General features: G+C 32.3%; 3 protein-coding genes across 4 annotated transcripts; 2 read left to right on the top strand and 1 right to left on the bottom strand.

Moving 5' to 3' along the window:
• Positions 1 to 1,608: 1,608 nt before the first annotated feature.
• On the bottom strand, positions 1,609 to 8,826 carry LOC106388161 (protein NRT1/ PTR FAMILY 5.1). Its single transcript, XM_013828169.3, has 4 exons — positions 8,509 to 8,826; positions 8,198 to 8,415; positions 3,238 to 3,794; positions 1,609 to 2,582 (listed from the first exon to the last, which is right to left on the bottom strand). The coding sequence occupies exons 1-4, from the start codon at positions 8,621 to 8,623 to the stop codon at positions 1,709 to 1,711; spliced, it is 1,764 nt and encodes a 587-aa protein (XP_013683623.2). The 5' UTR covers positions 8,624 to 8,826; the 3' UTR covers positions 1,609 to 1,708.
• Positions 8,827 to 11,337: 2,511 nt separating this feature from the next.
• LOC106385424 (putative BTB/POZ domain-containing protein At2g40450) lies at positions 11,338 to 12,650 on the top strand. 2 transcript variants are annotated; one of them, XM_013825340.3, is made up of 3 exons: positions 11,338 to 11,493; positions 11,709 to 11,853; positions 11,930 to 12,650. In XM_013825340.3, the coding sequence occupies exons 2-3, from the start codon at positions 11,716 to 11,718 to the stop codon at positions 12,419 to 12,421; spliced, it is 630 nt and encodes a 209-aa protein (XP_013680794.2). In that variant the 5' UTR covers positions 11,338 to 11,493; positions 11,709 to 11,715; the 3' UTR covers positions 12,422 to 12,650. The 2 variants fall into 2 exon arrangements, with proteins under 2 accessions (XP_013680794.2, XP_022554840.2); XM_022699119.2 differs by lacking the exon at positions 11,338 to 11,493 and having other exon boundaries at positions 11,500 to 11,853.
• Positions 12,651 to 20,874: 8,224 nt separating this feature from the next.
• LOC106388160 (putative BTB/POZ domain-containing protein At2g40450) lies at positions 20,875 to 22,572 on the top strand. Its single transcript, XM_013828167.3, has 3 exons — positions 20,875 to 20,997; positions 21,199 to 21,351; positions 21,645 to 22,572. The coding sequence occupies exons 2-3, from the start codon at positions 21,214 to 21,216 to the stop codon at positions 22,128 to 22,130; spliced, it is 624 nt and encodes a 207-aa protein (XP_013683621.1). The 5' UTR covers positions 20,875 to 20,997; positions 21,199 to 21,213; the 3' UTR covers positions 22,131 to 22,572.
• Positions 22,573 to 23,453: the final 881 nt, after the last annotated feature.

Raw genomic sequence — 23,453 nt, 5'->3', positions numbered from 1 at the left:
TGATGACATGATTTATGGTTAAATATGACATGGACGATTACATTTAATATTAATATATATTTTGGTAAACGTTATAGAATATGGAAATAACTCATACATTACATTTATTGTTGATTTATATTTTTGGTAAATTTTGTAGAATATGGTAATAACTCATAAATCACCACTAAAATAAATATATACTCAAATATGACATTATAAATTTCAAAATATTATTTAATTTTACTTTATAATTATATAATTTTTATTACTAAAATTTTCTACAGTTTTTTTTTTTTAAATTATTAATTTTTAATCGTTATATCATTAGTTTCTTTTAGATATCTACAAATTTTATAAATACTGTTTAGTTTAAATTTTTGATAACTTTATAATTTTTATATGATTTTTTTAGTAAGTTTATAAAAGTTGATTTAATATATTTAACCAAAAAAAAAAGATAAAAAAAATTTATCTAAAATTATAGTTTTAAATATATACATATATTCTTAAATATAATTTAAAAAAAACTATTCTCTTAATTTTATGCTTAATTAAATCAAATTTATAATAAATATTGGTCCAAATAATAAAATATATAATATTAATAAATTTCATTTTAAAAAATAATATAATTTTTTTAAAAATTATCATTGCACATGGTGCAGAAAAACACCTAGTTTAAGAAAATAGACAAAGTAACAAATGGATGCCAAATTATTGATCAAGTCATGTCATCGTCCAAATATGGGTGTTATTATTATTGCCTAAAAAGATATTAGTGACATATTTAATTAGTAATAGAAAAACAGGTCCTAAAACATTATGCACTTTATAAAAAGAATGCTCTTTTTTTATAAGAAATGTCTAATATATAAACCTATATAAAAATTGTTTAAACAAATAGAAATAAATGCAATTATCCTCGATAGTTCTTTTTAAGTTTTTGTAAAAGATTGCTAAAAACCAACTTTTTATTTGGATAAATTGAAAATTTTAATTTGTGTAAAAATTCAAGACGACAGAACTATTTGTGAAGAGAAAGTAAGACATACTAAACTACTTCTCCTTTTTGGTCTAACACATTTTGATGTTGGAGATATTCTCAAACTTGTTAAATTCTTATCCCTAACTGTTAGAAAAAGGTCGGACTCAATAGTCAGATTAAAATATTCAAACGCCTAAACTACATTGTAATTTGAAGACCATTGACTAGATCTTTGTGGTTGAAAAGCTTATCAGGCTTTAAAGATAGAGTGGTTTGGTCCAATGTCACGGTTGCTTCATACAATGACATTTGATTATCCCTTGTCCTAAGGCAACACACTATTCCACTTGGTACTATTCAAACCATGTGGATTCTAATAATGATAGGGAAACTCAGTTAAGTCTAACCATATTTAGTAGATAAGAGTTTCAAAGGTAGCTTGTTGAATAGGTTCTTCTCGTTGGTTGAATCTTAAGGCAGATGCTCGTTGGTTATAATTAACTAGCTTTTGTTTTTCAAACCAGAATCATGTGCATTCTTCAATGTAATCAATGGGAATCGATTTGTGTTTTCAACAAGTAGAGCAAAGCCATATATAGACTTGAATAATTGTTTCATTCTTCCAAGTTTTAACTGATTGATTAGAATAAACACTAAAGTTTTATTCATATCATGTTATCAGAATACCACAACTTACAAAAGTTCTTGAAAACCATATATATATATACATGTATAGCATTGTTATAATTGGATAGTAAGAGGAGATGTGTCTAAGGCTTTGGCCTCCATTTCAACACATCCTCCACTAAAATCTTTGATCTCATCACTCTTGTAAACATACTTGCTAGCTGTCCACAAGAACAAACCCATGTTCACAACCGAAATCACCACTAGAAACCCATAATAGTAATCTAGCCTTGAATCATTCAAATTATCCCCAATCCAACTCTTCCCTCCCCCTTTAGTCGTGATCTTATCAACCATTGTCACCAAGAAGCTATTCAAGAAGTTCCCAAGACCGATCCCACTCGTAAAAAACGTTGTTCCAAGGCTCTGCATTTCCTCAGGTGACTGATCGTAGAAAAACTCAAGCAAACCAATCGCATTGAACACATCTCCAATGCCTAGAAGAGAGTACTGAGGGAGCAACCAAAAAATACTCATAGGCACAACTTGTTTCGGGCTAGCTATGTGAAATTCCTTTATTACCCGCATCCTCTTGACCTCTACGGCTGAAGCAACCGCGATTGCAACAATTTGGATCACAAACCCTATCCCCAGCCTTTGGAGTATAGTGATCCCTCTAGGGTTTCCAGTTTTCTTGCGCATGAAGGGAACAAAGTATTGGTCATACATTGGCACAGAAAGAAGCATTGAGAGTGTAACAAAGCTTCCCAGCGAAGCCGCTGGGATTTGGAAGTGGGATCCGAGTTTTCGGTCCAAGGTGGTCCCTTGTTTGACGAAGAGAGTGTTCACTTGTGCCCATAAGGTGCTTGGGATTAAAGTGACAAGCCATATAAAGGTAAGACCTAGCACACGCTTTGCCACTTCCACTTTTGTCACCGTACAAGGTGACTCTCCCGAACATGTCTTAATGGCCGCTTTATCCAAGAACCTGTGATAGCAAAACCAAAATTACTTTGTGTCTTGTCTTGTCCAAGATTTTTCTTCTAGAAATAAGCTTCGGTGAAAAGGTGAACATTCTAGATGTAGAAGTTATGTAATGTAATAGACTTATTTTAGCCATAAAAATGCACCTCCATTAAGGAATATTTTTTATCAGTTCCCAAAATAATGTTTAATACGTCATATATATACGTCAACAAGTAAAGCTACTAACATAAATTATATCTTTGCAATGATTCTGGCAAGACACTTAAGTGGGACGATACTGGAGAACACATTAACGGGGAGAAGGTGGGATTTGAGGACCATCCAATTAAATATTCTAAGCAAGAGGCAGGGGCACCATGCTATAAATAAAACATAAATCAACATTGCATATGCTCCACGTCATTACCCACTAGAGACAAGAGCACCATTAATTTTGGTAGATTCTTATCGAATGGTCCTATTGGGAGTTTATAACTCTTGTCAATTGTCAAGGAATCAAACTACAACCATCCACTCTTGTTTTTTCGTCTTCTTTAATGCAAATGTAAAAAAAAATTAATTTTCCAGTTTATCTAGAAACATAATTTGAGAGAGAAGTTCTAGAAAAAAAAGATCATAAAATATTAATTCTTATTGAGATGGTAAGCAACACTGACCTGAATATGGGAGTGTGATGAACTTGATGTGTACCAGTGCTTTTGTAATAATGTGAGTCAAGCTCATGAAGCTCCAAAACGTCATTAGGACAGTGAAGCTTTCGGTTTTTGAATGCCGCGATAGGGACTCTAACCAAATCTTTGGCTAAATTTTCTGATTTGATGACCTTATGTCTATAAAATGGTGTTCCAATATAGAACACCATGAGAGAAACCAAGAGTCCTAGTGTAGGGATACCATAACCTAAACCCCACCCAAGATTCTCTTGGATGTAGACGAGCCCTAATGTCGCGAACAAGGCACCCAAGAAGGAGCTAAACATCCACCAATTGAAGAATGAAACCTTTTGTTTTTTCTCTTTAAGGCTGTAATTGTCAAATTGGTCCGCTCCAAACGTGGAAATGTTAGGTTTTGTTCCACCGGCTCCAATGGCTATGGTGTAGAGAGACATGTAGAAAAATGCTATTTGTAAAGAGGATGCCTTGTTGCATACCCCGTTTGCGCATGTGGGTCTTAAGGATTTTACCGTCACCGCCATAGTTAAGAGAATCATCCCCTGCAAACAAAACATGATCCGGATCTCATAAAATCTAGACATTTGTGCTATAATTCTGTGTTTCATGTTATTTTTGTGTAGACAATCATCTGCGACATTTGCGTCCAAATTCCTTGTAAATTGTCAATGTAAATATAAGATTTTTTTTGTTTACATTATATAAAATATTTGTTAAAATTTAGAAATAAATTAATGCATTTTAATGCGCTTGGCGTTTGAAAAAAATTGAAATACTAGCAAGTACGTGCAGATAAAAGGTTGAAGGCACTTCACGAGTCAGGTCTCAATAGACAACGAATCAAATTCTTATCACTTACTTGACTTGGATTTTGACTGATTATGAGGTATTTTCTTTATGTAAATATCATAAGAAGATGTGATCTAACTAAATTCATTTCTTGATTGGGTTTGATAAGTCTCCCTTTTCATGTTCAATAGATGCTGATAAGATATGTGTTCACTGCTAAACCAATAAAACTGAAGTAAAGAGGAAACCGTGGGTCCTCTTAAAATGTGTGGAGAACAACTTATGAAACGCATTCATGTCTGAACGATCTACAATAACCAAATCTTAAAAATAAAATAAAATGGAGTTAGCTTTCGTTAAATGGTTGCTTAAATTCTGACACGTCGTTTATATTTTAGACGCAGAAAAACGTTTTCGACCTCAAGCCTGTGGTTATTTTAAATCTGTATATAAGTGCCAAATGATAAGAAAGGTATTATATATAGTTTTGTAAGAAATAACTAAATTTGGAAATTTCCTTAACCACATGCTAGTTTAACAACATATACAACTTACATGTCATATCAGTGCTGTCAAACAGCCGTCAAAGTGATGTAAGAAACCATTTGCTAAATGATTTTGGTGAAGGAAAACAAACTTTGCTTCCGTTTCAAGAAAAACTTTACCTTAAAACGGACTGTAAACCAGGACGAGTTAGTCTGAACGGCTTGCGGCTGCAAGTACGGCCCCGGGTTCGATTTACACTGGCCACCAGAGAATTTACATGTGGATTTGCTCTGGCGTCCAAGACCGAAGACCGTTGCATGGCCATGACCCACCTTTGGGTGTGCGTCCGCGCCGCTAAAAAGTTCGGTCTGTATTCTCTTACAGTATTAGGTTGCGAATGAAGGCAGAAAGACGGGACGGATTTAGAGTAGTGCGGAACTCATTTGATATTTGTTACCCTTTCACCACAGTTTAAATTACTGAAAACATATTGTGTTAAATAACGGACTTGACAAAAAAATTATAAAATCTTTTTGTTAGTTTTTTCTAAATTTTTCAAAAACCGCATATCACATATTAATAAAATGAAATATATAATTTAATTTATTTGTTTTGTTAGTATTATTTGTTTTCTGATAAAACTCTACCACTCATATTTTTAGATTTCAATTTCTGTTTTAGTTTTAGTTTCGACAATTACGTAGCGGTTCATGTGCATTTTTTCTTTATGATTATTTTAAATATTATTATTTAACTGATAAATATTAATGCTTTTTAGAAAACATTCATAATTATTATTTAAATTCTTTAAGTAAAAAGTTAGTAATTGATATACACTTATATAATTATTTTATTTACTTATTCAAAATATTATAATTTACATAACAAGTTAAAGTTTAATAATTGCATATGGTATCCCATTTGTAATTCACTTATGTTCGAAAACACGGCAGACCGAAGACGTGCGCTGTAGTGACCAAATATCGATGAATAACGGTTGGAGGACAAAAACTAGGGCTCTTCAATATGGCAAAACCGAACCGTACCGAACCGAACCAAACCAAAATAGATAATATGGTTTGGATTTGGTATATACCATACAAACCGAATGGATATGATTTTAAAAAAACCGTAGGATTTGGATATGGTTCGGTATATAACCGATAAAACCGAATAAAACCGATAAAAAATAGAAACATGTAAATATGTATATGTTTTATAACAACGTATGAAAATCATAAGTTAAATTTTTTGCTAATAACTATTACCATATTTTTTACAGTAATAAAATAGTCCTGATTTGTAAAACACTTGAAATATAATTAAATAACAATTCATCGCAAACATGCTTCTTATTTTCTTAGTCTTCTTTTGATATTTTTGCTTTAATTTAGCATTGACTAAATTGAAATAAAGATTATAAATCTGATGATAACAATTAGTGGAAATTCTTCACAATTTTTTTTTATCTATAAACGATTAGAGTTTCGTGTTTAATAGAAAAAACATGACTTTGATGAACGCTAAATATGAAATAATATAATAACTTATTTTTTGTGCTTCGTGCTTCTGTTTTATTTTTTGTTTTTTTATTTTTATTATCAAAATTTTGAGTTTTGATTTTAATTATAGATTTGATTATTTTATTAGATGATAGAAACATTTTTTATTTTTGTTCTTTTATTTAAACTTATAATATTTTTTAATAAATGAATGTGTTGACAACAAGACTCTAAAATTTATATAATATGATCCCAAAATAAAGAATTATGTTTTTTGGTATAAAACCGAATAAACCAAAAACCGGCGGTATATAAACCGAACCAAACCGAAGTAAATATGGATTTAGAATGGTAGTTATATTTTACTAACCGAAATACCGAAAAACCGAAAAAAACCGAACCGAAACCGAAACGATATCCGGATTGAACAACCCTAACAAAAACCATCACATTATTTAGTTATAATAGGTTAAAATCTCAAAGATTTTGTAAAAAAAAAAATATTTTTCTTTTTCTAAGTTAAAATAAAAAAAATTATAAATAATTCGTAAGTTACAATCAATTTTGATAAAACTATAAATTTATAGAAAATTAGAAGTTAGAGTTAAAAATATTAAAATAATATTTGTAATTTTAGGATATTAACTTAAAACACACATTTTGTCTAGCACAAATATCAAACGGTACAAATTAAAATTCGCTTTCGATAAGACATTTTTAGTAAACACATTTGGTTAGTATCATATATTCAAACTAATAATTTTATAGTAAAAAGATACTTTTAGTTAAATTTTTAATATTTTTTGTAAATAATTTATTTTACAATCTTTTTGCTATCAAAACCTCACTACTTTTATATCAAAACCGCATATTTTCTATCAAAACCACACTATTTCTATCAAAACCGCATTACTTATTCTATTAAAATTGCATTACCTATTCTATCATAACTGCACTTATACCGCATATCGTATGAATCGTAGTTGTATCCTACCGCACTTTTATTTGACACTGCTTATATTACCAAATCAGTTGTTAACATTCATACCCTTTATTTAGTAAACGTGCACCAAACATGTGAATGATATTAATTGCTATATATACATATAATTAAATATGTAAATAACATCTATATTTTTTAATGAATGCTAAATTTATGCAGCCAAAAAATATTTGTTCAAATAATGTGGCACTGTTTGAAATTGGAGAGTATATACAAAATGGAGTGTTTATACACATTATTCATTTTAAGATGTATGATTTGAAATTTATATATGCAAAAAAGGATAACTTTAAAATAAAGTTTTTCTATATATGTGGAAAATTCTGATCCTTCTAAATAATATTCGTTACATAAATATATACTTTAACATAAACAAAGCACGCGCTAATATTAACAATAGTGTTTATCCTCTCTCTCAACAATAGTATTATCCTCAAACCAGTGGAACAAAAAAAATATTATATATTTGTGGCAGTGTCTTCTTAGGATAACTGTTCACGGATCATATCTGATCGACGTCCAAAACGCGACGAAGCACACATCTCTATTACTTATTTACTTTATCGTGACATTCCAAAATAATTTTTGTTTCATTTAAATATAAAAACAGGTAGGAAAATCAGAAACATACCCAATATCAAGAGTAAATAAAACTAGAAAACTGGTGAATAATAATTAAAAAAAAACTCAAGAACATAAAAAAAAAATCAAGCACACACTACTATCATCGTATGAAATTTGGGATAAGTTAAACACTTCAATCGCCATGTTGACAAAAAAACTTGTAATTATCATTATAATAAACAAAAAAAATCATAACTGTGAAACCGCGTATATAAGACCATCTCAGTATTCTATTTTACAATAAAAATAGTGTGATAATAAAAACAACTTATTCTATATATAGAGTAAATCCATTTTTTACTCTATTACAGAATAAAAAATAGAATATTATTGAAGTATTTTTATTATAAACTCTATTTTATAGTAGAAAATAGAATGTAATAGTTGGAGATATCCTAACGTTTTTTTTTTTAATTGTTTGGCTCAGTTTTGCTATCTTGAATGATTTTTTCCTCAAAGTTGTAAAATGGTTTCTATCTAGTTTAGTTGATTTAATTCACATTTTAACCACCCAAAAAAGAAGATGAGATTAGAGAAATACCAGGACGTAGATGAGAGAGGAGGCGGTAAAAGTCCAGAAGCGGCCGATGTATGAGTCGGCGATGTAAGCTCCGGCGATCGGGGTGATCCAAACGGCACCGGACCAATTATTCACATTTCTAACCGAAGAGATCGTGTCTTCGTGAAGTCTTGTGGTCAAATAATTCACCAAGTTCGAAGCTATTCCATAAAACGCCATCCGCTCAAACGCTTCATACCCTTCTCACACACACACACGAGACTATATATAGCTTGTGAATTAATAAAACAAAATCAATTAATATGCTTTTTTAATATATGAAGCTAAAATACCTAGGAGGAAAGAGCAAGCTCTCCAACGGCCCGTCTTGGACGCTAGGACGGGACGGCCTTGGAGGTCGACGGTGCCATCTTGTGTGTAAACGTTTGCAGCCTCCATTTTTTGCATTTTGTTATAAATATTTATAAAACTTTTGATGTTTTCTTTTGTATATATTTGGTAATCTTATGAGAATTCAAAGAGCTGTGAGAGGTCAGGTCTGTGAAAAGAGACTAAAGGGATATAGCTTAGGGCTGCATGGTGTTTTTTTCTTACTAGTAAGATCAAGGTCTTAAAGATTAGCTTAGCTATTGGCTTACTCTCTGCAAGATCAAGTATGTGATATATATAACGACACCGCTAGAATTAATGTGTCATCATCATCACCTTGGTCATGTAACCACCACCATCATCATCACATAATAAATCTTCGGATGGTAAATACAACTTTTAATTGGTCCATTCTGTATTATAATTTAAATATAGAAAATACATAAAGTCGTATATATGTAGAGCCGAAAATTGCTGGTTATGGTCGAAAGAACAACAACAAATTTGAAGTTTAAAATTAAAAGCGATTGTGGTCGAAAGACGCGTTTGATGCATCCAATAGTAGAGTTGGAACAAAAGAGAGAGAAAAACGTTGGTGCAGAAAGCTTTTGATATTTAGCCCCCCACCTTAGAATTTAGAAGCCTTGATGGCCCTTTGTCTTTACAAAGAGCAAGGGAAAAATGCATGGAACTAAAATGAGGCACTCTTTTTTTTCTTCTGATAATTCAGGAGTAGATCCCATGCCCAAACAGACGCAGACTAATCTTTTGGGGGCGTGTGACCTATGGGTAGATTCACGCACCGGACTTTCGAAATGGGCCGAAAGCAAAGATTCGTACCCATGTGGGATATACAGAGACATCATGCAATAGTTCTCTCCAGCAGGATTCGAACTCTTAACCTGGATGCAGGAAAAAACCCGTCTTTACCATTTGGTCATGATGTTCCATAGTAAATGTTACATCTTACATTTACATTTTAATGTTCCTAAATATATTTTAGCAACAACTTCTTTATTTACCATTGACCTCAATCTAATAGAGTTGACTATTGAGCTTAAATTGTTATAACAATATTTAAAATAGTGGTATATTAAATACATTCATGTAATTTTATAAGCTGAAGAAAATTTTAAAATAAACTTGTTGATGAAACAGATAGAATATTTATTTATTTACATATTTAAGTTCATAATACTGAATCTTTTCGGGTCGTTTTATAGTCCAGCAGAAATCTTATGCGTTCGCGGTTTAGTGCGACTGTGGTGAATAATCCCCAAAACAAGTCCAGAAACACCCGAGACTTCAGTTCTCAAAAAACAAAAACACCCGAGACTTTTTGGTAGCATTTGATCAAGAGTCTTGATAATAGAGCAAACAGTACAAAAGAGACTTAATGATCAGAAAAGAAGTGCACGAGGGTTAAGGATACGATTGAAAACGATTTGACAGCCTTGCTCGTTGGCTACATATTGCAACTTGCAGAGAGTTGAAACATGAGCTTGAGGTAACTTAAACTTAATACTTTTTAAGATATATATGAGAAGGACATTTATTTTACCACTAATAGGAAAAGATTCTTTTTCACTTCATATTACTCTATACTTCTATTGACTACAAAAGAAGTCAGTGGCAAAGTGGTATATACTGTTACTGTTGAAGATAATGTTTCCTATAGATTACTTGACTCAACAGGACCCTTGCTGTTGTTGGTTCCACCATTCAAAGGCTCCGTAGCTTTCCAATATTATTGTTCTGCTTCTGTCTACAACCATATACACAAAGGTGGATATGCGTGTATTAATGGGCCAATGAAACAGAGCCTATCACGAAACTTTGCTTGTGGGCCACTCTGTCTTTTTTTTGGGTGAATTTTTTTCTTACTCACTCTAGCTCGCTGCTAGAACCTAGATGTTACCTCAACTTTATGGAGCTCAAATCCATCAACTCTCTTTGAAGCAAAGCTCTCTGCTGCTAGATAGTATGTTGCCTTACGCTTTCTTAATCGCTGCATCTGAAATATCAGAGATAAGTGGTAGCTTTTTTTTTTGAACACCACAGATAAGCGGTAGCTAAAGTTAGACTTAGGAGGAAGAACTCATATACCCCACTAGTTAAACAATTTGAACCTTTTTGATAGTTTTTTTTGAAACTAAAAAAATGTTGTGTGAGACCTTTTTGATAGTTGTTAGCAGAGTATAGAATGGTTGCGGTGAAAGCAATGAATGCAAATTGGAAAACATATGTTGAACTATTTATTTTTCAATCCTTTTGTTTAATTTTAAATTTTCATGATTATAGAATCTAAGAATTTGGAAATCCAGAGTAAAATTGTAAATCATAGGGTTGCTAGATTATTTTTTGGAGCAAACAATATCTAGGGGAGTTTAGAGGTGTATTGTATTGTATTAATTATTATAGAGTTTTTGTTAGATTTTACAATTGGTAAGATTTAGTAGATATCTCAATGATTTTTATTGAATTAAAAAACTAAAGGTGATTTAGTAAGATTTTTTTTAAAAACATTAATAATGGTTTGGATGATTTGGTAACGTTCACAACTATATTATTTTGGATGAAGTGTTGGAACTTGTGAATGAACTTGTAACTATTCTAGAATTCTATCTTAAACTATGAGATTTAAGCCTTTATATTTTTAACTAATTTTTAAATAATATAGATTAAATCACAATTAATATTTTTAATAAAAGTGATTTTAAAATTTATAAATTAAATAACATTTAAAAAATCAAATACAATTAAAAGATGATGTGTAATCTTATTATAAATCAGTTATAGTTTATATCTCATTAAAGAATTATTTAAATTTAAACCGGCTAGCTTAAAAAAGGAAGAAGAGAGAAGTGGATTCTAGAATCCTACAACCGTAACACTGTAACAGAGTCGTCTCCACTGCTACAAGCTTAACCTTCTCCTCGATTGTTCCGGTACTTCGACTTTTCTCAGTTCTCTTAGCAGATCTTGTACTAAGTGAACACATTCTTGATTATGACTCGAATTTCCCATATTTGTTTTGCAAAATCTCTTTATTAGTGTCTGCTCTTATGTGTCCTGTCTGCTTGTCGCTGTCCCTGTATATGACTGCTAGCTGCTGATGAATCTGTGTATACTAATTACTAGTATCTCTCCACATCACTTTCAGGTTTGCGATGGCAACACAGAGCAACAAAGACATCTTCTTGGGTGGATTAAGGACTCTCTTTGAAGAACAATGGCAAGTAGATGTACTCCTCAAGGCAGGAAACAGTGATGAGCGTGCAGCTATCTCCGCCCACAAACTTGTTCTGGTTTTCTCTCTTCTCTTAAAATGCTTATTTATTGTTAATGCTATATGGAATCTCAACATGTATTGAATTTGAATAGGCATCAAGGTCAATGGTGTTGAAGAAGATGATGGAATCAGACGAGTTGAAGTCTTCATCTAAGCTAGAGACAGTCACTTTCTCCGAGATGAAACACGAGGAACTTGAGGCTTTGGTTGAGTTCATGTACAGCGTTGATGGCTCCATTTCTTCTGAAAGTCTCAAGAAACATGTTAGGTCACTCTATCTTGCAGCCGACAAGTACGAGATTCCGCATCTGCGTGACCTATGTAGAAAGCATCTTATATCATCTCTTAACTCGTCCAACGCTCTTAACATCCTTGAGCTTGCTCAAATCCCTTTTGACAAGGCCCTTAACGATGCGGCTTTCACTACTATCAAGAACAATATAAGCTCCATCGCTAGCTCTGCTGAGTTCAAGTTGTTTGTAGTCAACCATCCAGATCTTTCTGTGGAGATCATGAAGGCTTCTCTTATTCGGCCTCGTACTAGTGCTAGCTGTCATTATTGTGGTAGTAGCTTCCGCTACTAGCGGAGTGGATGCAGATAAACTAATAATTCAAGATTTTTAACCTTGGCCTGATGATCCTACTGCTTTGGTTTCGAATGGTTGTAGTTTTTAGAGTAGTATTTGATGTTTCTTTTTAAAAGAAAGAAACTATTGTATTATCAATGTACAAAACTCTCTTTTCGTGAGAGGCTGCAGCTGGTCTCCTCTGTTACATATAATAGTACCTTTAGTTTATGGCTTTCCACGTTTATTCTGCCTAGTTTCTGTGCCAATTGATATAGCAGCTATTCAGTCGCTTCATGTGGTCTTGCGATATTACCAAAAAGGAGTATTAATGTCTCTTGGCATCAAAATTGCATACCAAAAGCGGAAGGAAGCCTTTGGTACAAAATACAAATGATGCTTACAAAAACATGAGTTCACCTTATTGGATTCTCATCTTAGTCTCATCTTATGATAGTGTTTCCTACAGCTTACTTGACTGAACAGGACCCTTGTTGTTTCCACCACTCAAAGGCTCCGTACCTTTCTATTATTATTGCTCTGCCTCTATCTGCAACCATATGAACACAAAGGTGGATCTGCGTGTATTAATGGGCCATTGTAACAAAGCCTATCACGAAACTTTGCTTGTGGGCCACTCTCTATCATTTTTAGGGTGAATAAAAGAAATTTTACTTACTCTAGTCTAGGAAGCTGCTTTGGTTGCATCATACAGCCACGGGGCCAAAGGATTGCACCAGTACGGAGCCAGAAGAGCAACCAAAATTACTTTGGTTTTCTTCAGAGGTGAGAGCTGGCTTTTAATGTCACAATAAAAAGTGATTTAAGTTTCAGCTGTCACTAAAATCCCTAAAACTAACTTTCATATCACTAAAATCAACAACCTAACATGTTTTTAATCTAACAATTTCATCAAAAATGGAAACACTTACATGATTTTGAGATGATTTTGACAGATGGAGACGATCTTGGGAGAGAATGGAAAGAAAAGAGAATTTGTGATTAGAGAGCGATAGTAGAACGAGGAAGAAGAAATGTTTCACAAATATGTATTAAAATTTTCCAACGGAAAATATATGTCAGAAATTTTTATTTCTGCCGTAACCAAAAATTTTAGCTGTCAAATTTGCATGTTTTTTTTTTCAGATTCCTGATGAATTCTCGATGGAATATCCTATCAATCGGGAATGTGTATGTATTTCATTGGTTGACGTGAAACCAAGAACGCTCGAGAATTCGTTAAAAATTCTCGACGGATTCCTGACAGATTTCTCACATACAAGATAATCCATTGAATATTCCTAACGGATTTCCAATGGACTGTGGTTTCAGATCATGAAAAAGGAATAAAAAACTATCAAAATTATCCGATTACGTTTACATCAACGTTTATAATACTCACACACTAACAAAAAAACTTAAAACCAATTTTTAAAAAATTGTCTATGAATTCTCTTAATCATTTCTATAAGTATACATAATGTTAACTAGATGTTTATGATTCAATTGAGTTAATTTAGGTGATATTATTTTGAAAATAATATTGAGTGTTTACTAAGTCAAAATTTGTTTTTACACTTATTGTTTTACCTGATAATCTTATTGATGCTAAACCCTAAATTTTTATATTTTCAAGATCCTAAATAGACTTTCGTCGGGACATAAGTCAATTTTATTTGCTTCCGTCAAAAATCCTTTGAAGATTTCCGATAGATTTTCAACGAAAATCAATTTATTTTCATTTCCGTTGGAAATTTCCGACGGAATTAACATTTTTCTCTTCTGTTGGGAATTTCCGACATAAGTCAAAAAAAAAAAAATTTCGTTGGAAATCCGTCAGAAGTTAATTTTTTGTTTCTTCTGGATTTCTTTGGAAATTCCTAACCATTTTTTTCCATCGGAAAATTTCATCACGAATTGCCTTGTTTGCTTGTAGTGTTTGTTGTGAATGCTCTTTCAAAGCATTTAAGATTTCTCTTGAATTTGCTGTCATTTTCATATGAAACCCTATCTTATTTAATTTATATTGCTATTGTAGTTTATGTGTTGTAAAAAAAGGATAATTCATTATTTTCCTTGTAGTCCCGAAGTTTGAAGTTTCTAATGAATGTAAGTTGTGTTCTAGAGGAAAGTCTAGGTAGCTGCTAGATGTTACCTCAACTTCTTGCAGCTCAAATTCATCAACCTCTTTGAAGTGCTGCTAGATAATCTGTTGTCTTACGCTTTTATCAATCTCTGCATGTAAAATATCAAAGCAAAACGGGAGCCAAAGTTAGATTTAGCCAAATCTAGGGATCCATTCAATCAAATATTTGAGAATTTTGAAATAATTTAGTAAAAAATGTTTTACCAAAACTTTTTTGATAAATGTTTTACCAAAATATTATATATATATATATATATATATATTTATATTTGAGAATTTGGAATGATTTGACTTTTAGTGAGATAGATAATTTTGACTGAATTATGTAAGTTGCTAGGATTTTAATTAAAACACTGCATGAGATTTGAATTTTCATTTTATTTTATAACTAAGAAATTCTATAAAATACTAGAAACTAATGGATTTTCTCAAAGCTGTACATGATAAATTCGATTTTTAGAGATAAAATTCATATGCGAATAAAAAGGATTTGACTTGTTAAAATAGAAGTAGACTGTATAACCCCCACAAGCGTAACTGAGTCGTCTCCATCGTAACTTTCTCCTCGGTTGTTCCGGTACTAACAAACTTTTCTCTGTTGAAATCTTATAAGTTCTGTGTGTTACTCTTTTCTTAACTGAGAACAGAGGATATCTTTCCACTTTTTGAAAGTTGAGACTCTTATTTTAGTTATTTGTGTTCTTCTGCATGTCGTTGTACGTGTATATGAATGCTACTGATGAATTTGTATCTATCTAAATCACAATCAGGTTTTGGTGTTTGCAATGGCAACACAGAACAACAAAGAGATCTTCTTGGGTGGATTAAAGAAACTCTTCAAAGAACAATGGCAAGCAGATGTACTACTCAAGGCTGGAAACAGTGATAAGGGTGCAACTATCTCCGCCCACAAACTTGTTCTGGTTCTCTCTTAACTTCTTCCTTGAAATGTGATAGATTGATAAATGATAAGTATAGAGAATTAGAAAAAGTATTATTGACCCTTGAACAATAGAGTACCAGATGCATAGACTAATTTTTTTAAAGTATATGAAAATAACGCATTAGAGATAAATGTTAATTTCATAATCTTCTAGATTTTTTTTTCTTTGTGTTTTCCATAGTATTGATACGTCCATCTTTTCGATCTCAATAAAATGCTTGTTTATTGTTAATACTGTATAAAATCTTTCTTGATATGCTTATTTATCGTTAATGCAATTTCTTCCAGCATATATGGGATTTGAAATAGGCATCAAGATCAATGGTGTTGAAGAAAATTATGGAATCAGACGAGTTCAAGGCTTCATCGTCTAAGCTAGAGACAGTCACTTTCTCCGAGATGAAACACGAGGAACTTGAGGCTTTAGTTGAGTTCATGTACAGCATTGACGGCTCCATTTCTTCTGAAAGTTTCAAGAAACATGTTAGGCCACTCTATCTTGCAGCCGACAAGTACGAGATTCCGCATCTGCGTGACCTATGTAGAAGCCAGCTTATATCATCTCTTAACTCGTCCAACGCTCTTAACTCGTCCAACGCTCTTAGAGCATGATTAACCCGGGGTTCTTAGAATGGGGTTCTTAGCGGAAGTTAAGAAACTGTTTCTTAACTTCCGCTAAAAATCTCACTCTAAGAACTCCGGGTTAGTCATGGTCTTAACATCATTGAGCTTGCCCAAATCCCTTTTGACAAAGCTCTTAACGATGCGGCCTTCGCTACTATCAAGGAAAATATAAGCACCATTGCTAGCTCTGCTGAGTTCAAGTTGTTTGTTGTCAACAATCCATATCTTTCTGTGGAGATTATGAAGGCTTCTCTTATTCATCCTCATATTAATCATAAATGTCGCTATTGTGGCCACATTACAGAGTGGAAGCAGCTAAACAAATAATAGTATATCAAGATTTTAATAGCCTGATTATCCTTCTACTTTGATTTCGAATTTTTGTAGTTTTTGGAATAGTATTTAATCTTTCTTTTTACAAGAAAGAAATTATTTTATTAGCTATTCAAGAATTTATTTTAACTGATGCACAAGAAGCTGTTCAAAGCTAATTACTGGCCTCTCACTGATCAAGTCTCCTCTAGGTGAGAGGCTGCAGCTGGTGTCCTCTGTTTCCGCTTCTGTGATATGGATGGTGCTGGCCCAGAAGGGTGGATTCATCTCCTCTTCTAGCACGAGAAACCATGTTCTGGCCAGCCTTGTGTTGATGTAGACTGGCTGGATGCTAGCCTTGGTTCAGAAAAGTACATTGAAAACTGTCCTCTCTCCACTTTCTCTACAAAGCAAACGTGGGAACAGCTTATATACCATATAAACAGTGTCAAACAAAGAACTAAAACAATCTGGCACAAAGGATTAGGATGCATACAAAAACACATTATAGATTGTCTTCCTGTGAGATCTCTTCTAGTCTCATGAGGATTCAATGCTCCAACATACAACAGTAATCTCGAATCACACAAACCACTGATTTGAGTAAATAAAACTCTCACTATGGAAGTTTAGTTCTAACATGAACAAAGACGACGCCTAAAGCATCACACAAAACAAAAATGCGCTGATAGTGCATAACTAGATCACACCCCCCTATGCGGCGACGTTAGGAAAAAGAAGGAGGGGTGAGTAACCAGAGAGTCACTCATTAAGGTATGGGATGCTAGACATGCAAACCACTGAATAAGTAAATAGAACTCCCACTATGGGAGTTTAACTCTAACATGAACTAACAAAATGCCTAAAGCATCACACAAAACAAACAATGCGATGATAGCACATAGTTAGTCCATACACTCTGCATTCTCCTCATAAGGTACAATACCAACTGCGCCGGTAGTACAAAAGTCCATCTCTGTACCCCCCCCCCCCCCCCCGGCGCAGTCTCTGCTCTGCGTTTTCTTGATATACACATTTGTATATACCCTACATTTTACAAGTTTTTTTAAATTTCTTTGCAATGTTCTTTTAGTACAATAATTGTTTTCTTGATGTGAAAATCAATGGGAGAAAGAGGCAAGGCAGAAGCGTTTTTATTTGTGTAAACAACTGGGATATGTATGATTGATTATCGAAGGCTTACTATAATTAGACAATCCGATGCCATTGTAAGATGTGTATAATGGACATGGGCGTGCTAAGTACAAGGCCATCAAGCATGTGGTTCAGACTGGTATAGTTAAATATACTGTAACACCCGTGTTTTCCACTGGTAGAATTAGTGTCTTCTGTCCAGTACCTAAAGAAAAGACAAATAATGTAAGTTTGGAGAACCACTCGGTGTCCAATGTACACCTATATTCCTCAAGACACCACCCCATTCCCTTGCCAAAGAAAGCATACCAATATTCCTTATTCAGATGAACAACCAATAACACAGCTCCTTTGTTCGCTTGATAGCAACATCTGTACTAAGTTTTTATGAGCAGAAAGGTTTGAGGGCAAAGTGATTACAGACGCGGATGAATCACAATTTCGGCATCACCAGAAAGAAACAAAAGTTGCCATGCCTGTTTTATTTTTTGAGTAATCAGTAGGAAAAAGATAACACTCTTACCATAAATAATCATTCTGACACATGTTGCCATTCATAAATTAATTAGATAGTTGGTAGGAATTTATCGTATACACACACAAAAAAAAAAAGAAATGAGGGCTCCCTTGAAAATCTCTCGGTGTATGGCGCTATTTAAGTCTCAGATGCATATGGACTAGGTAGACGCTGACCTTCCTTCGGATATAAAAATTTGCAAACTTCAAAATAAAATTTCTTTTCGTATGATTACTAATAGATGTAAAGTTACCTTCAAGGGAAGTACATGCATTATTCATGATCAAGCCGGAAGAAAAAATTGAGAAATTCCATTTAAAATCATTATCTATTTTTAAAATAAATCTATTCATATAAAGTATACTATTCATTTTTCCTCCTGCTGCCATGTCAGGGAGAGGGAGACGATGACACGTGTCTTTTTTTCAAAACGCGCCGTATCATTTAATCGGTTCTGCGATTCATTCGGGCTTTTGTTTTGTTGAGCTGTGACTCTTCTTCGGGCCCATACCATAATATATCAACTTCGCCTACATGAAACACCGCGTTATATATTAGGATTAGCATGTGTTCATCTTTGCATCCCTAAAACAAATGGCGATTAGGATTGCGCAGACGATTTTTCAACTTCTTCCTTACGGTCCGAAACGATACCAGTAACCGAATTATCCTCTTAAAACCCTCCATTAATCGATCATCCATGATCTATATTCAATGCGAGTTTTGATTCTACAAGGTGGTGGATGTTCGACTATAAAAAAGTATGCTTTCCTACTTTGAGAATCATTCTCTCATTCATTCTAAACTAACCAGTAAACAAAAACTGTAACCTATGGCTAACGTTTCAGTCTTCCTCTCTAATTTACAGACTGGCCGCTCTTCCTCTGACGTTGAAGTTTGCTTGTTCCATTTCTGGGAGACCAGGAATGTACACCGTGGTGGAGATCTCATGGGAGTCAGACATGCTCCTTCTTGATTTTCAGGTTATCTATTTAGCTCCGCCTTTTGTTCATAGTCAAATTAATTTCACCGGTTAAATTCTAGACACATCACCACCTTCTTGAATTCAGATTATAATTTTTTTCAATGTGTTTTTAAGTTTCTGTTATAGATTTTTGACTGAGGCATTTTCCAGTTTTTGATGATTGTTGTGTCTATTTTCAAAATGAATACTTATAATAATAACAATAGATTTTAAAATACATTTAAGATCAAAAAGTAACATTGAACTAGGTGATTTTTCCGTGCTCATGCACGGGTATAAATATTATAAAATAAATATATTATAATAATTTATTAATATTTTAGTTTTAATTATTCTATTATTTATATTGTCAGCAGTATGAATGGTTTTAAATAACATTATGTTATTTTAATTAGATCTATAATTTTGGATATATCATATCTCGACTGTTTGATTATTATTTGGATATATTAGATAGCATTTATTTTTCCGATTCAACTATAATATTTTTGTTGTACAATTTAAAATTTTGATTAATTTTGTTATTTTGATGTAGTTTAATTCTTGTCTTAGATTTGTAAACATATTTTAGTAAGATTATATATTATTCAATATATATTGTTTTGAGATTCAAATAGTAAAAGTAAATTAAAGTGTCGACGATTCAAAGTTACATAAATAAATATAACAATGATAGTCCTTTGAAACCTTATGCATATATATATATAAGTTATACAAAATACTTAATTGTAATAGTTGGCTAATATTTTTTTTTTTTTTTGACAGCAAGAAATAGTTGGTTAATATATATATATATATATATATATATATTAATAATATTATTTGAAAATTTCATATTTATTTGTAATATGTTGAGCCGTTCTATAATTTATATGTATAAAAATATTACTATAAATAAAATATATTATTTTAATTTAATGTTTGACTTTGTATAAAAAAATTGAATTGGTGTAGTTACTCATTTTGTGGGTACATTTTGTTACATATATTCCGTCAAATTAAAGTATAACTATTTCTATTCATTGTATTAGCTGGTTGTTCATCTTAGATGTATAAATATATTTTGATTTTCAGTAATTTTGTATATGTTAATTTGGAAATAGAAAATTATAAAAATAAAATGATGATAGGTACAAAGTTACATAAAAACATAACCGATAAATTTTAAAAGGGAAGATTATTTCCTTACTTTGATATCAAGATTATTTTTCTAAACTTTCCTTTTTATGAAATCACATTATATATATAAAAATATATTCTTCTTAAATTTTATTAATATTTTATTTATCATATATGTTAATTTGAAAAATATAAAAGGGAACTTAAATAAAAAAAGATTAAATTAAATTTTACTCATTAAATATATCTTAACTTATGTTACTAAATTATTTTGTAATAATTTGAGAAATAGATTGATGTAAATAAAATACTTAATACTTTTAAAATATATATTATGTTTTTTAAGATTATCTTTTAAAAGGGAAGATTATTTCTTTACTTTAAAATCAAGATTATTTCTTTATTTTAAAATCAAGATTATAAAAAGATATTTTCGTTTTTAAAATTTCTAAATTTTATTTATTATATTGGTTTTTTGAAAAATAAAGAAAAAGAAACCTAGATAAAAAAAGGAAAATAATAGAATAAATATTTAATAAAGATAATTAGATATATTTGATTCATTAAGAGTATCATCGTAATCAACCACCGAGTTAACGTGAACGCGACACGTAGGAAACGAACTACTCAAATAATATTATAGAGATTTATTATAGATAAAAAAGTGAATTATTTTATTTAGATTGACTTGTTAAAATAGAAGTAGATTGTAAAACCCTACAAGCGTAACAGAGACGTCTCTGCGGCAGCTGCTAAAGTCGTCTCCGTCCTAATTTTCTCCTCGATTGTTCTGGTACTAACGAGCTTTTTTCTGTTGAAATCTTATGAGTTCTGTGTGTTACTCTGTTCATAATTGAGAACAGAGGATATCTTTCCACTCTTGAAAGTTGAAACTTTTATGAGTTATGTGTCTTCCTCTGCATGTCTTGAGTCTTTGTACGTGTATATGATTAAATGCTACTGATGAATTTGTATCTGACCAAATTACAATCAGGTTTTGGTGTTTGCAATGGCAACACAGAACAACAAAGAGATCTTCTTGAGTGGATTAAAGAAACTCTTCAAAGAACAATGGCAACCAGATGTACTACTCAAGGCAGGAAACAGTGATAAGGGTGCAACTATCTCCGCCCACAAACTTGTTCTGGTTCACTCTTTACTTCTTCCTTGAAATATGATAGATTGATAAGAATAAAGAATTAGAAAAAGTATTACTGACTCTCGAATAATAGAGTACAAGATGCATAGACTAATTTTTTTTTTATGTATATGAAAATAACACATTAGAGATAAATGTTAATTTCATAGCGTTAATAATCTTTCCAGATTCTTTTTAATCTCTCAATAAAATGCTTGTTTGTTGTTAATGCTGTATAAAATCTTTCTTGAAATGCTTATTTTCATTAATGCAACTTCTTAACATATATGGGATTTGAATAGGCATCAAGATCAGTGGTGTTGAAGAAGATTATGGAATCAGACGAGTTCAAGGCTTCATCTAAGCTAGAGACAGTCACTTTCTCCGAGATGAAACACGAAGAACTTGAGGCTTTAGTTGAGTTCATGTACTGCGTTGATGGCTGTATTTGTCTTGAAAGTCTCAAGAAACACGTAGGATCACTCTATCTTGCAGCGGACAAGTATGATATTCCGCATCTGCGTGACCTATGTAGAAAGCATCTTATATCATCTCTTAACTCCTCCAACGCTCTTAACACCTTTGAGCTTGCCCAAATCCCTTTTGACAAGGCCCTTAACGATGCGGCTTTCACTACTATCAAGAACAATATAAGCACGATCGCTAACTCTGCTGAGTTCAAGTTGTTTGTTGTCAACAATCCATATCTTTCTGTTGAGATCATGAAGGCTTTTCTTGTTCAGCCTAATAATTATTGCTGTGGCTATTGTGGTAAATACCGCTACTAGAGGAATCACGACTAGTTGCAAGGTTTTGCCGGCTGTTCTCGCAGAGTGGATGCAGCTAAACTAATAGTAGTATATCAAGATTTTAAACCTAGCCTGATGATCCTTCTACTTTGATTTCGAATTTTTGTAGTTTTTGGAGTAGTATTTAATGCTGCTTTTTAAAAGAAATAAACTATTTTATTAGCTATTCAAGATTTTATTTTAGTACTGATGCACAAGAAGCTGCTCAAAGCAACTACTCGACTCTCACTAATCAAATCTCCTCCAGGTTTGCAGTGAAAACTATCCCTTTTAGCGAGAGGCTGCAGATGGTGCTTCCCAAGAAGGGTGGATTATCCCCTCTTCTAGGACGAGAAACTAATGCATGTTCTGGCCAGCCTTCGCAACTGTGTTGATGTACACCTGATGCTAGCCATGGTTCAGATAAGTATTTATTGGCACATTGAAGGCTGTCCTATCTCCACTTTCTCTACAAAGCAAACGTGAGAACAACTTAAAAAAAAATCTAGTACAAAGGATGCATACGAAAAGAAGGTGGTACAACAACAATAATCGCGATAAGAAGAAACTCTCCGATAAGAAGAAACTCTCCAATTTTTAATTAATAGGTTTTAATTAAATCTGAATTTTGTGGAATTATATTAGTTGGTAGAGCCTCTGATAGAATGCTACGTGAAAAACATAAGCCACTTCAGATTATATACGTCCAGGATTTACCGGTTTAACCGCGGATCCGGATCGGATTGTAAACAGTACTGCTTATATATTAACTTGTTTGTAAACCACATATGTACTTACCCCCCCCCCCCCCCTCTCCCAATTAAAGAGAGTTAAATCATTTGTAAAAATAGAATGATTGCTTCGCACCATTTAAATGTAAATGCACTATCATTCTCAACATTCGTTTTCGGTTCGGGTATTTTGGTTTTTAGTGTTTTGGTTCTAGAAATTTAGGAACCGTTCATGTATCTACAAAGTTTGGTTTGTTTTTAGTTGGGTTATTTAGGTTTTGGTTCGGTTCAGTAGTAAAGTTGGGAACCGGCTAATATCTCAAAAAATACATGTCCAATTCTGTTATGGTTCGATTCTGTTTTTTCGGGTAATTTAAATTTATAGATAAAATTTTTGGATAATTTAAGGTTTTCAGTTTAAATATCGGGTCATTCGGTTTGTTTGAATAAAAATATGGATAATTTAGATAATTTAAAGTATTTTGAATAAAAAATATTTTGGTAATTCAATTTTTTCGAGTAATTTGGTTTATAAATAGTAGACTTAGGATATTTGTTTTTTTTTGTCAACAGGATATTTGGTTACTTATAA

Source organism: Brassica napus, chromosome C3 (assembly GCF_020379485.1).
Source record: "Brassica napus cultivar Da-Ae chromosome C3, Da-Ae, whole genome shotgun sequence".
Classification (NCBI taxonomy): domain Eukaryota; kingdom Viridiplantae; phylum Streptophyta; class Magnoliopsida; order Brassicales; family Brassicaceae; genus Brassica; species Brassica napus.
The sequence above is the reverse complement of the archived record's forward strand: the minus strand, read 5'-3'. Positions and strand labels throughout refer to the sequence as shown.

Excerpts from the sequence above, each read along its gene's own strand:
- LOC106388161 (XM_013828169.3), bottom strand. The coding sequence starts at position 8,623 with ATGCAAAAAATGGAGGCTGCAAACGTTTACACACAAGATGGCACCGTC. Across the intron at positions 8,416-8,508 it reads AGCTTGCTCTTTCCTCCTAG|GGTATGAAGCGTTTGAGCGG; the intron begins GTATTTTAGCTT and ends GTGTGTGAGAAG. Across the intron at positions 2,583-3,237 it reads CATCACACTCCCATATTCAG|GTTCTTGGATAAAGCGGCCA; the intron begins GTCAGTGTTGCT and ends TTGCTATCACAG.
- LOC106385424 (XM_013825340.3), top strand. The coding sequence starts at position 11,716 with ATGGCAACACAGAGCAACAAAGACATCTTCTTGGGTGGATTAAGGACT. Across the intron at positions 11,854-11,929 it reads CCGCCCACAAACTTGTTCTG|GCATCAAGGTCAATGGTGTT; the intron begins GTTTTCTCTCTT and ends GAATTTGAATAG.
- LOC106388160 (XM_013828167.3), top strand. The coding sequence starts at position 21,214 with ATGGCAACACAGAACAACAAAGAGATCTTCTTGAGTGGATTAAAGAAA. Across the intron at positions 21,352-21,644 it reads CCGCCCACAAACTTGTTCTG|GCATCAAGATCAGTGGTGTT; the intron begins GTTCACTCTTTA and ends GGATTTGAATAG.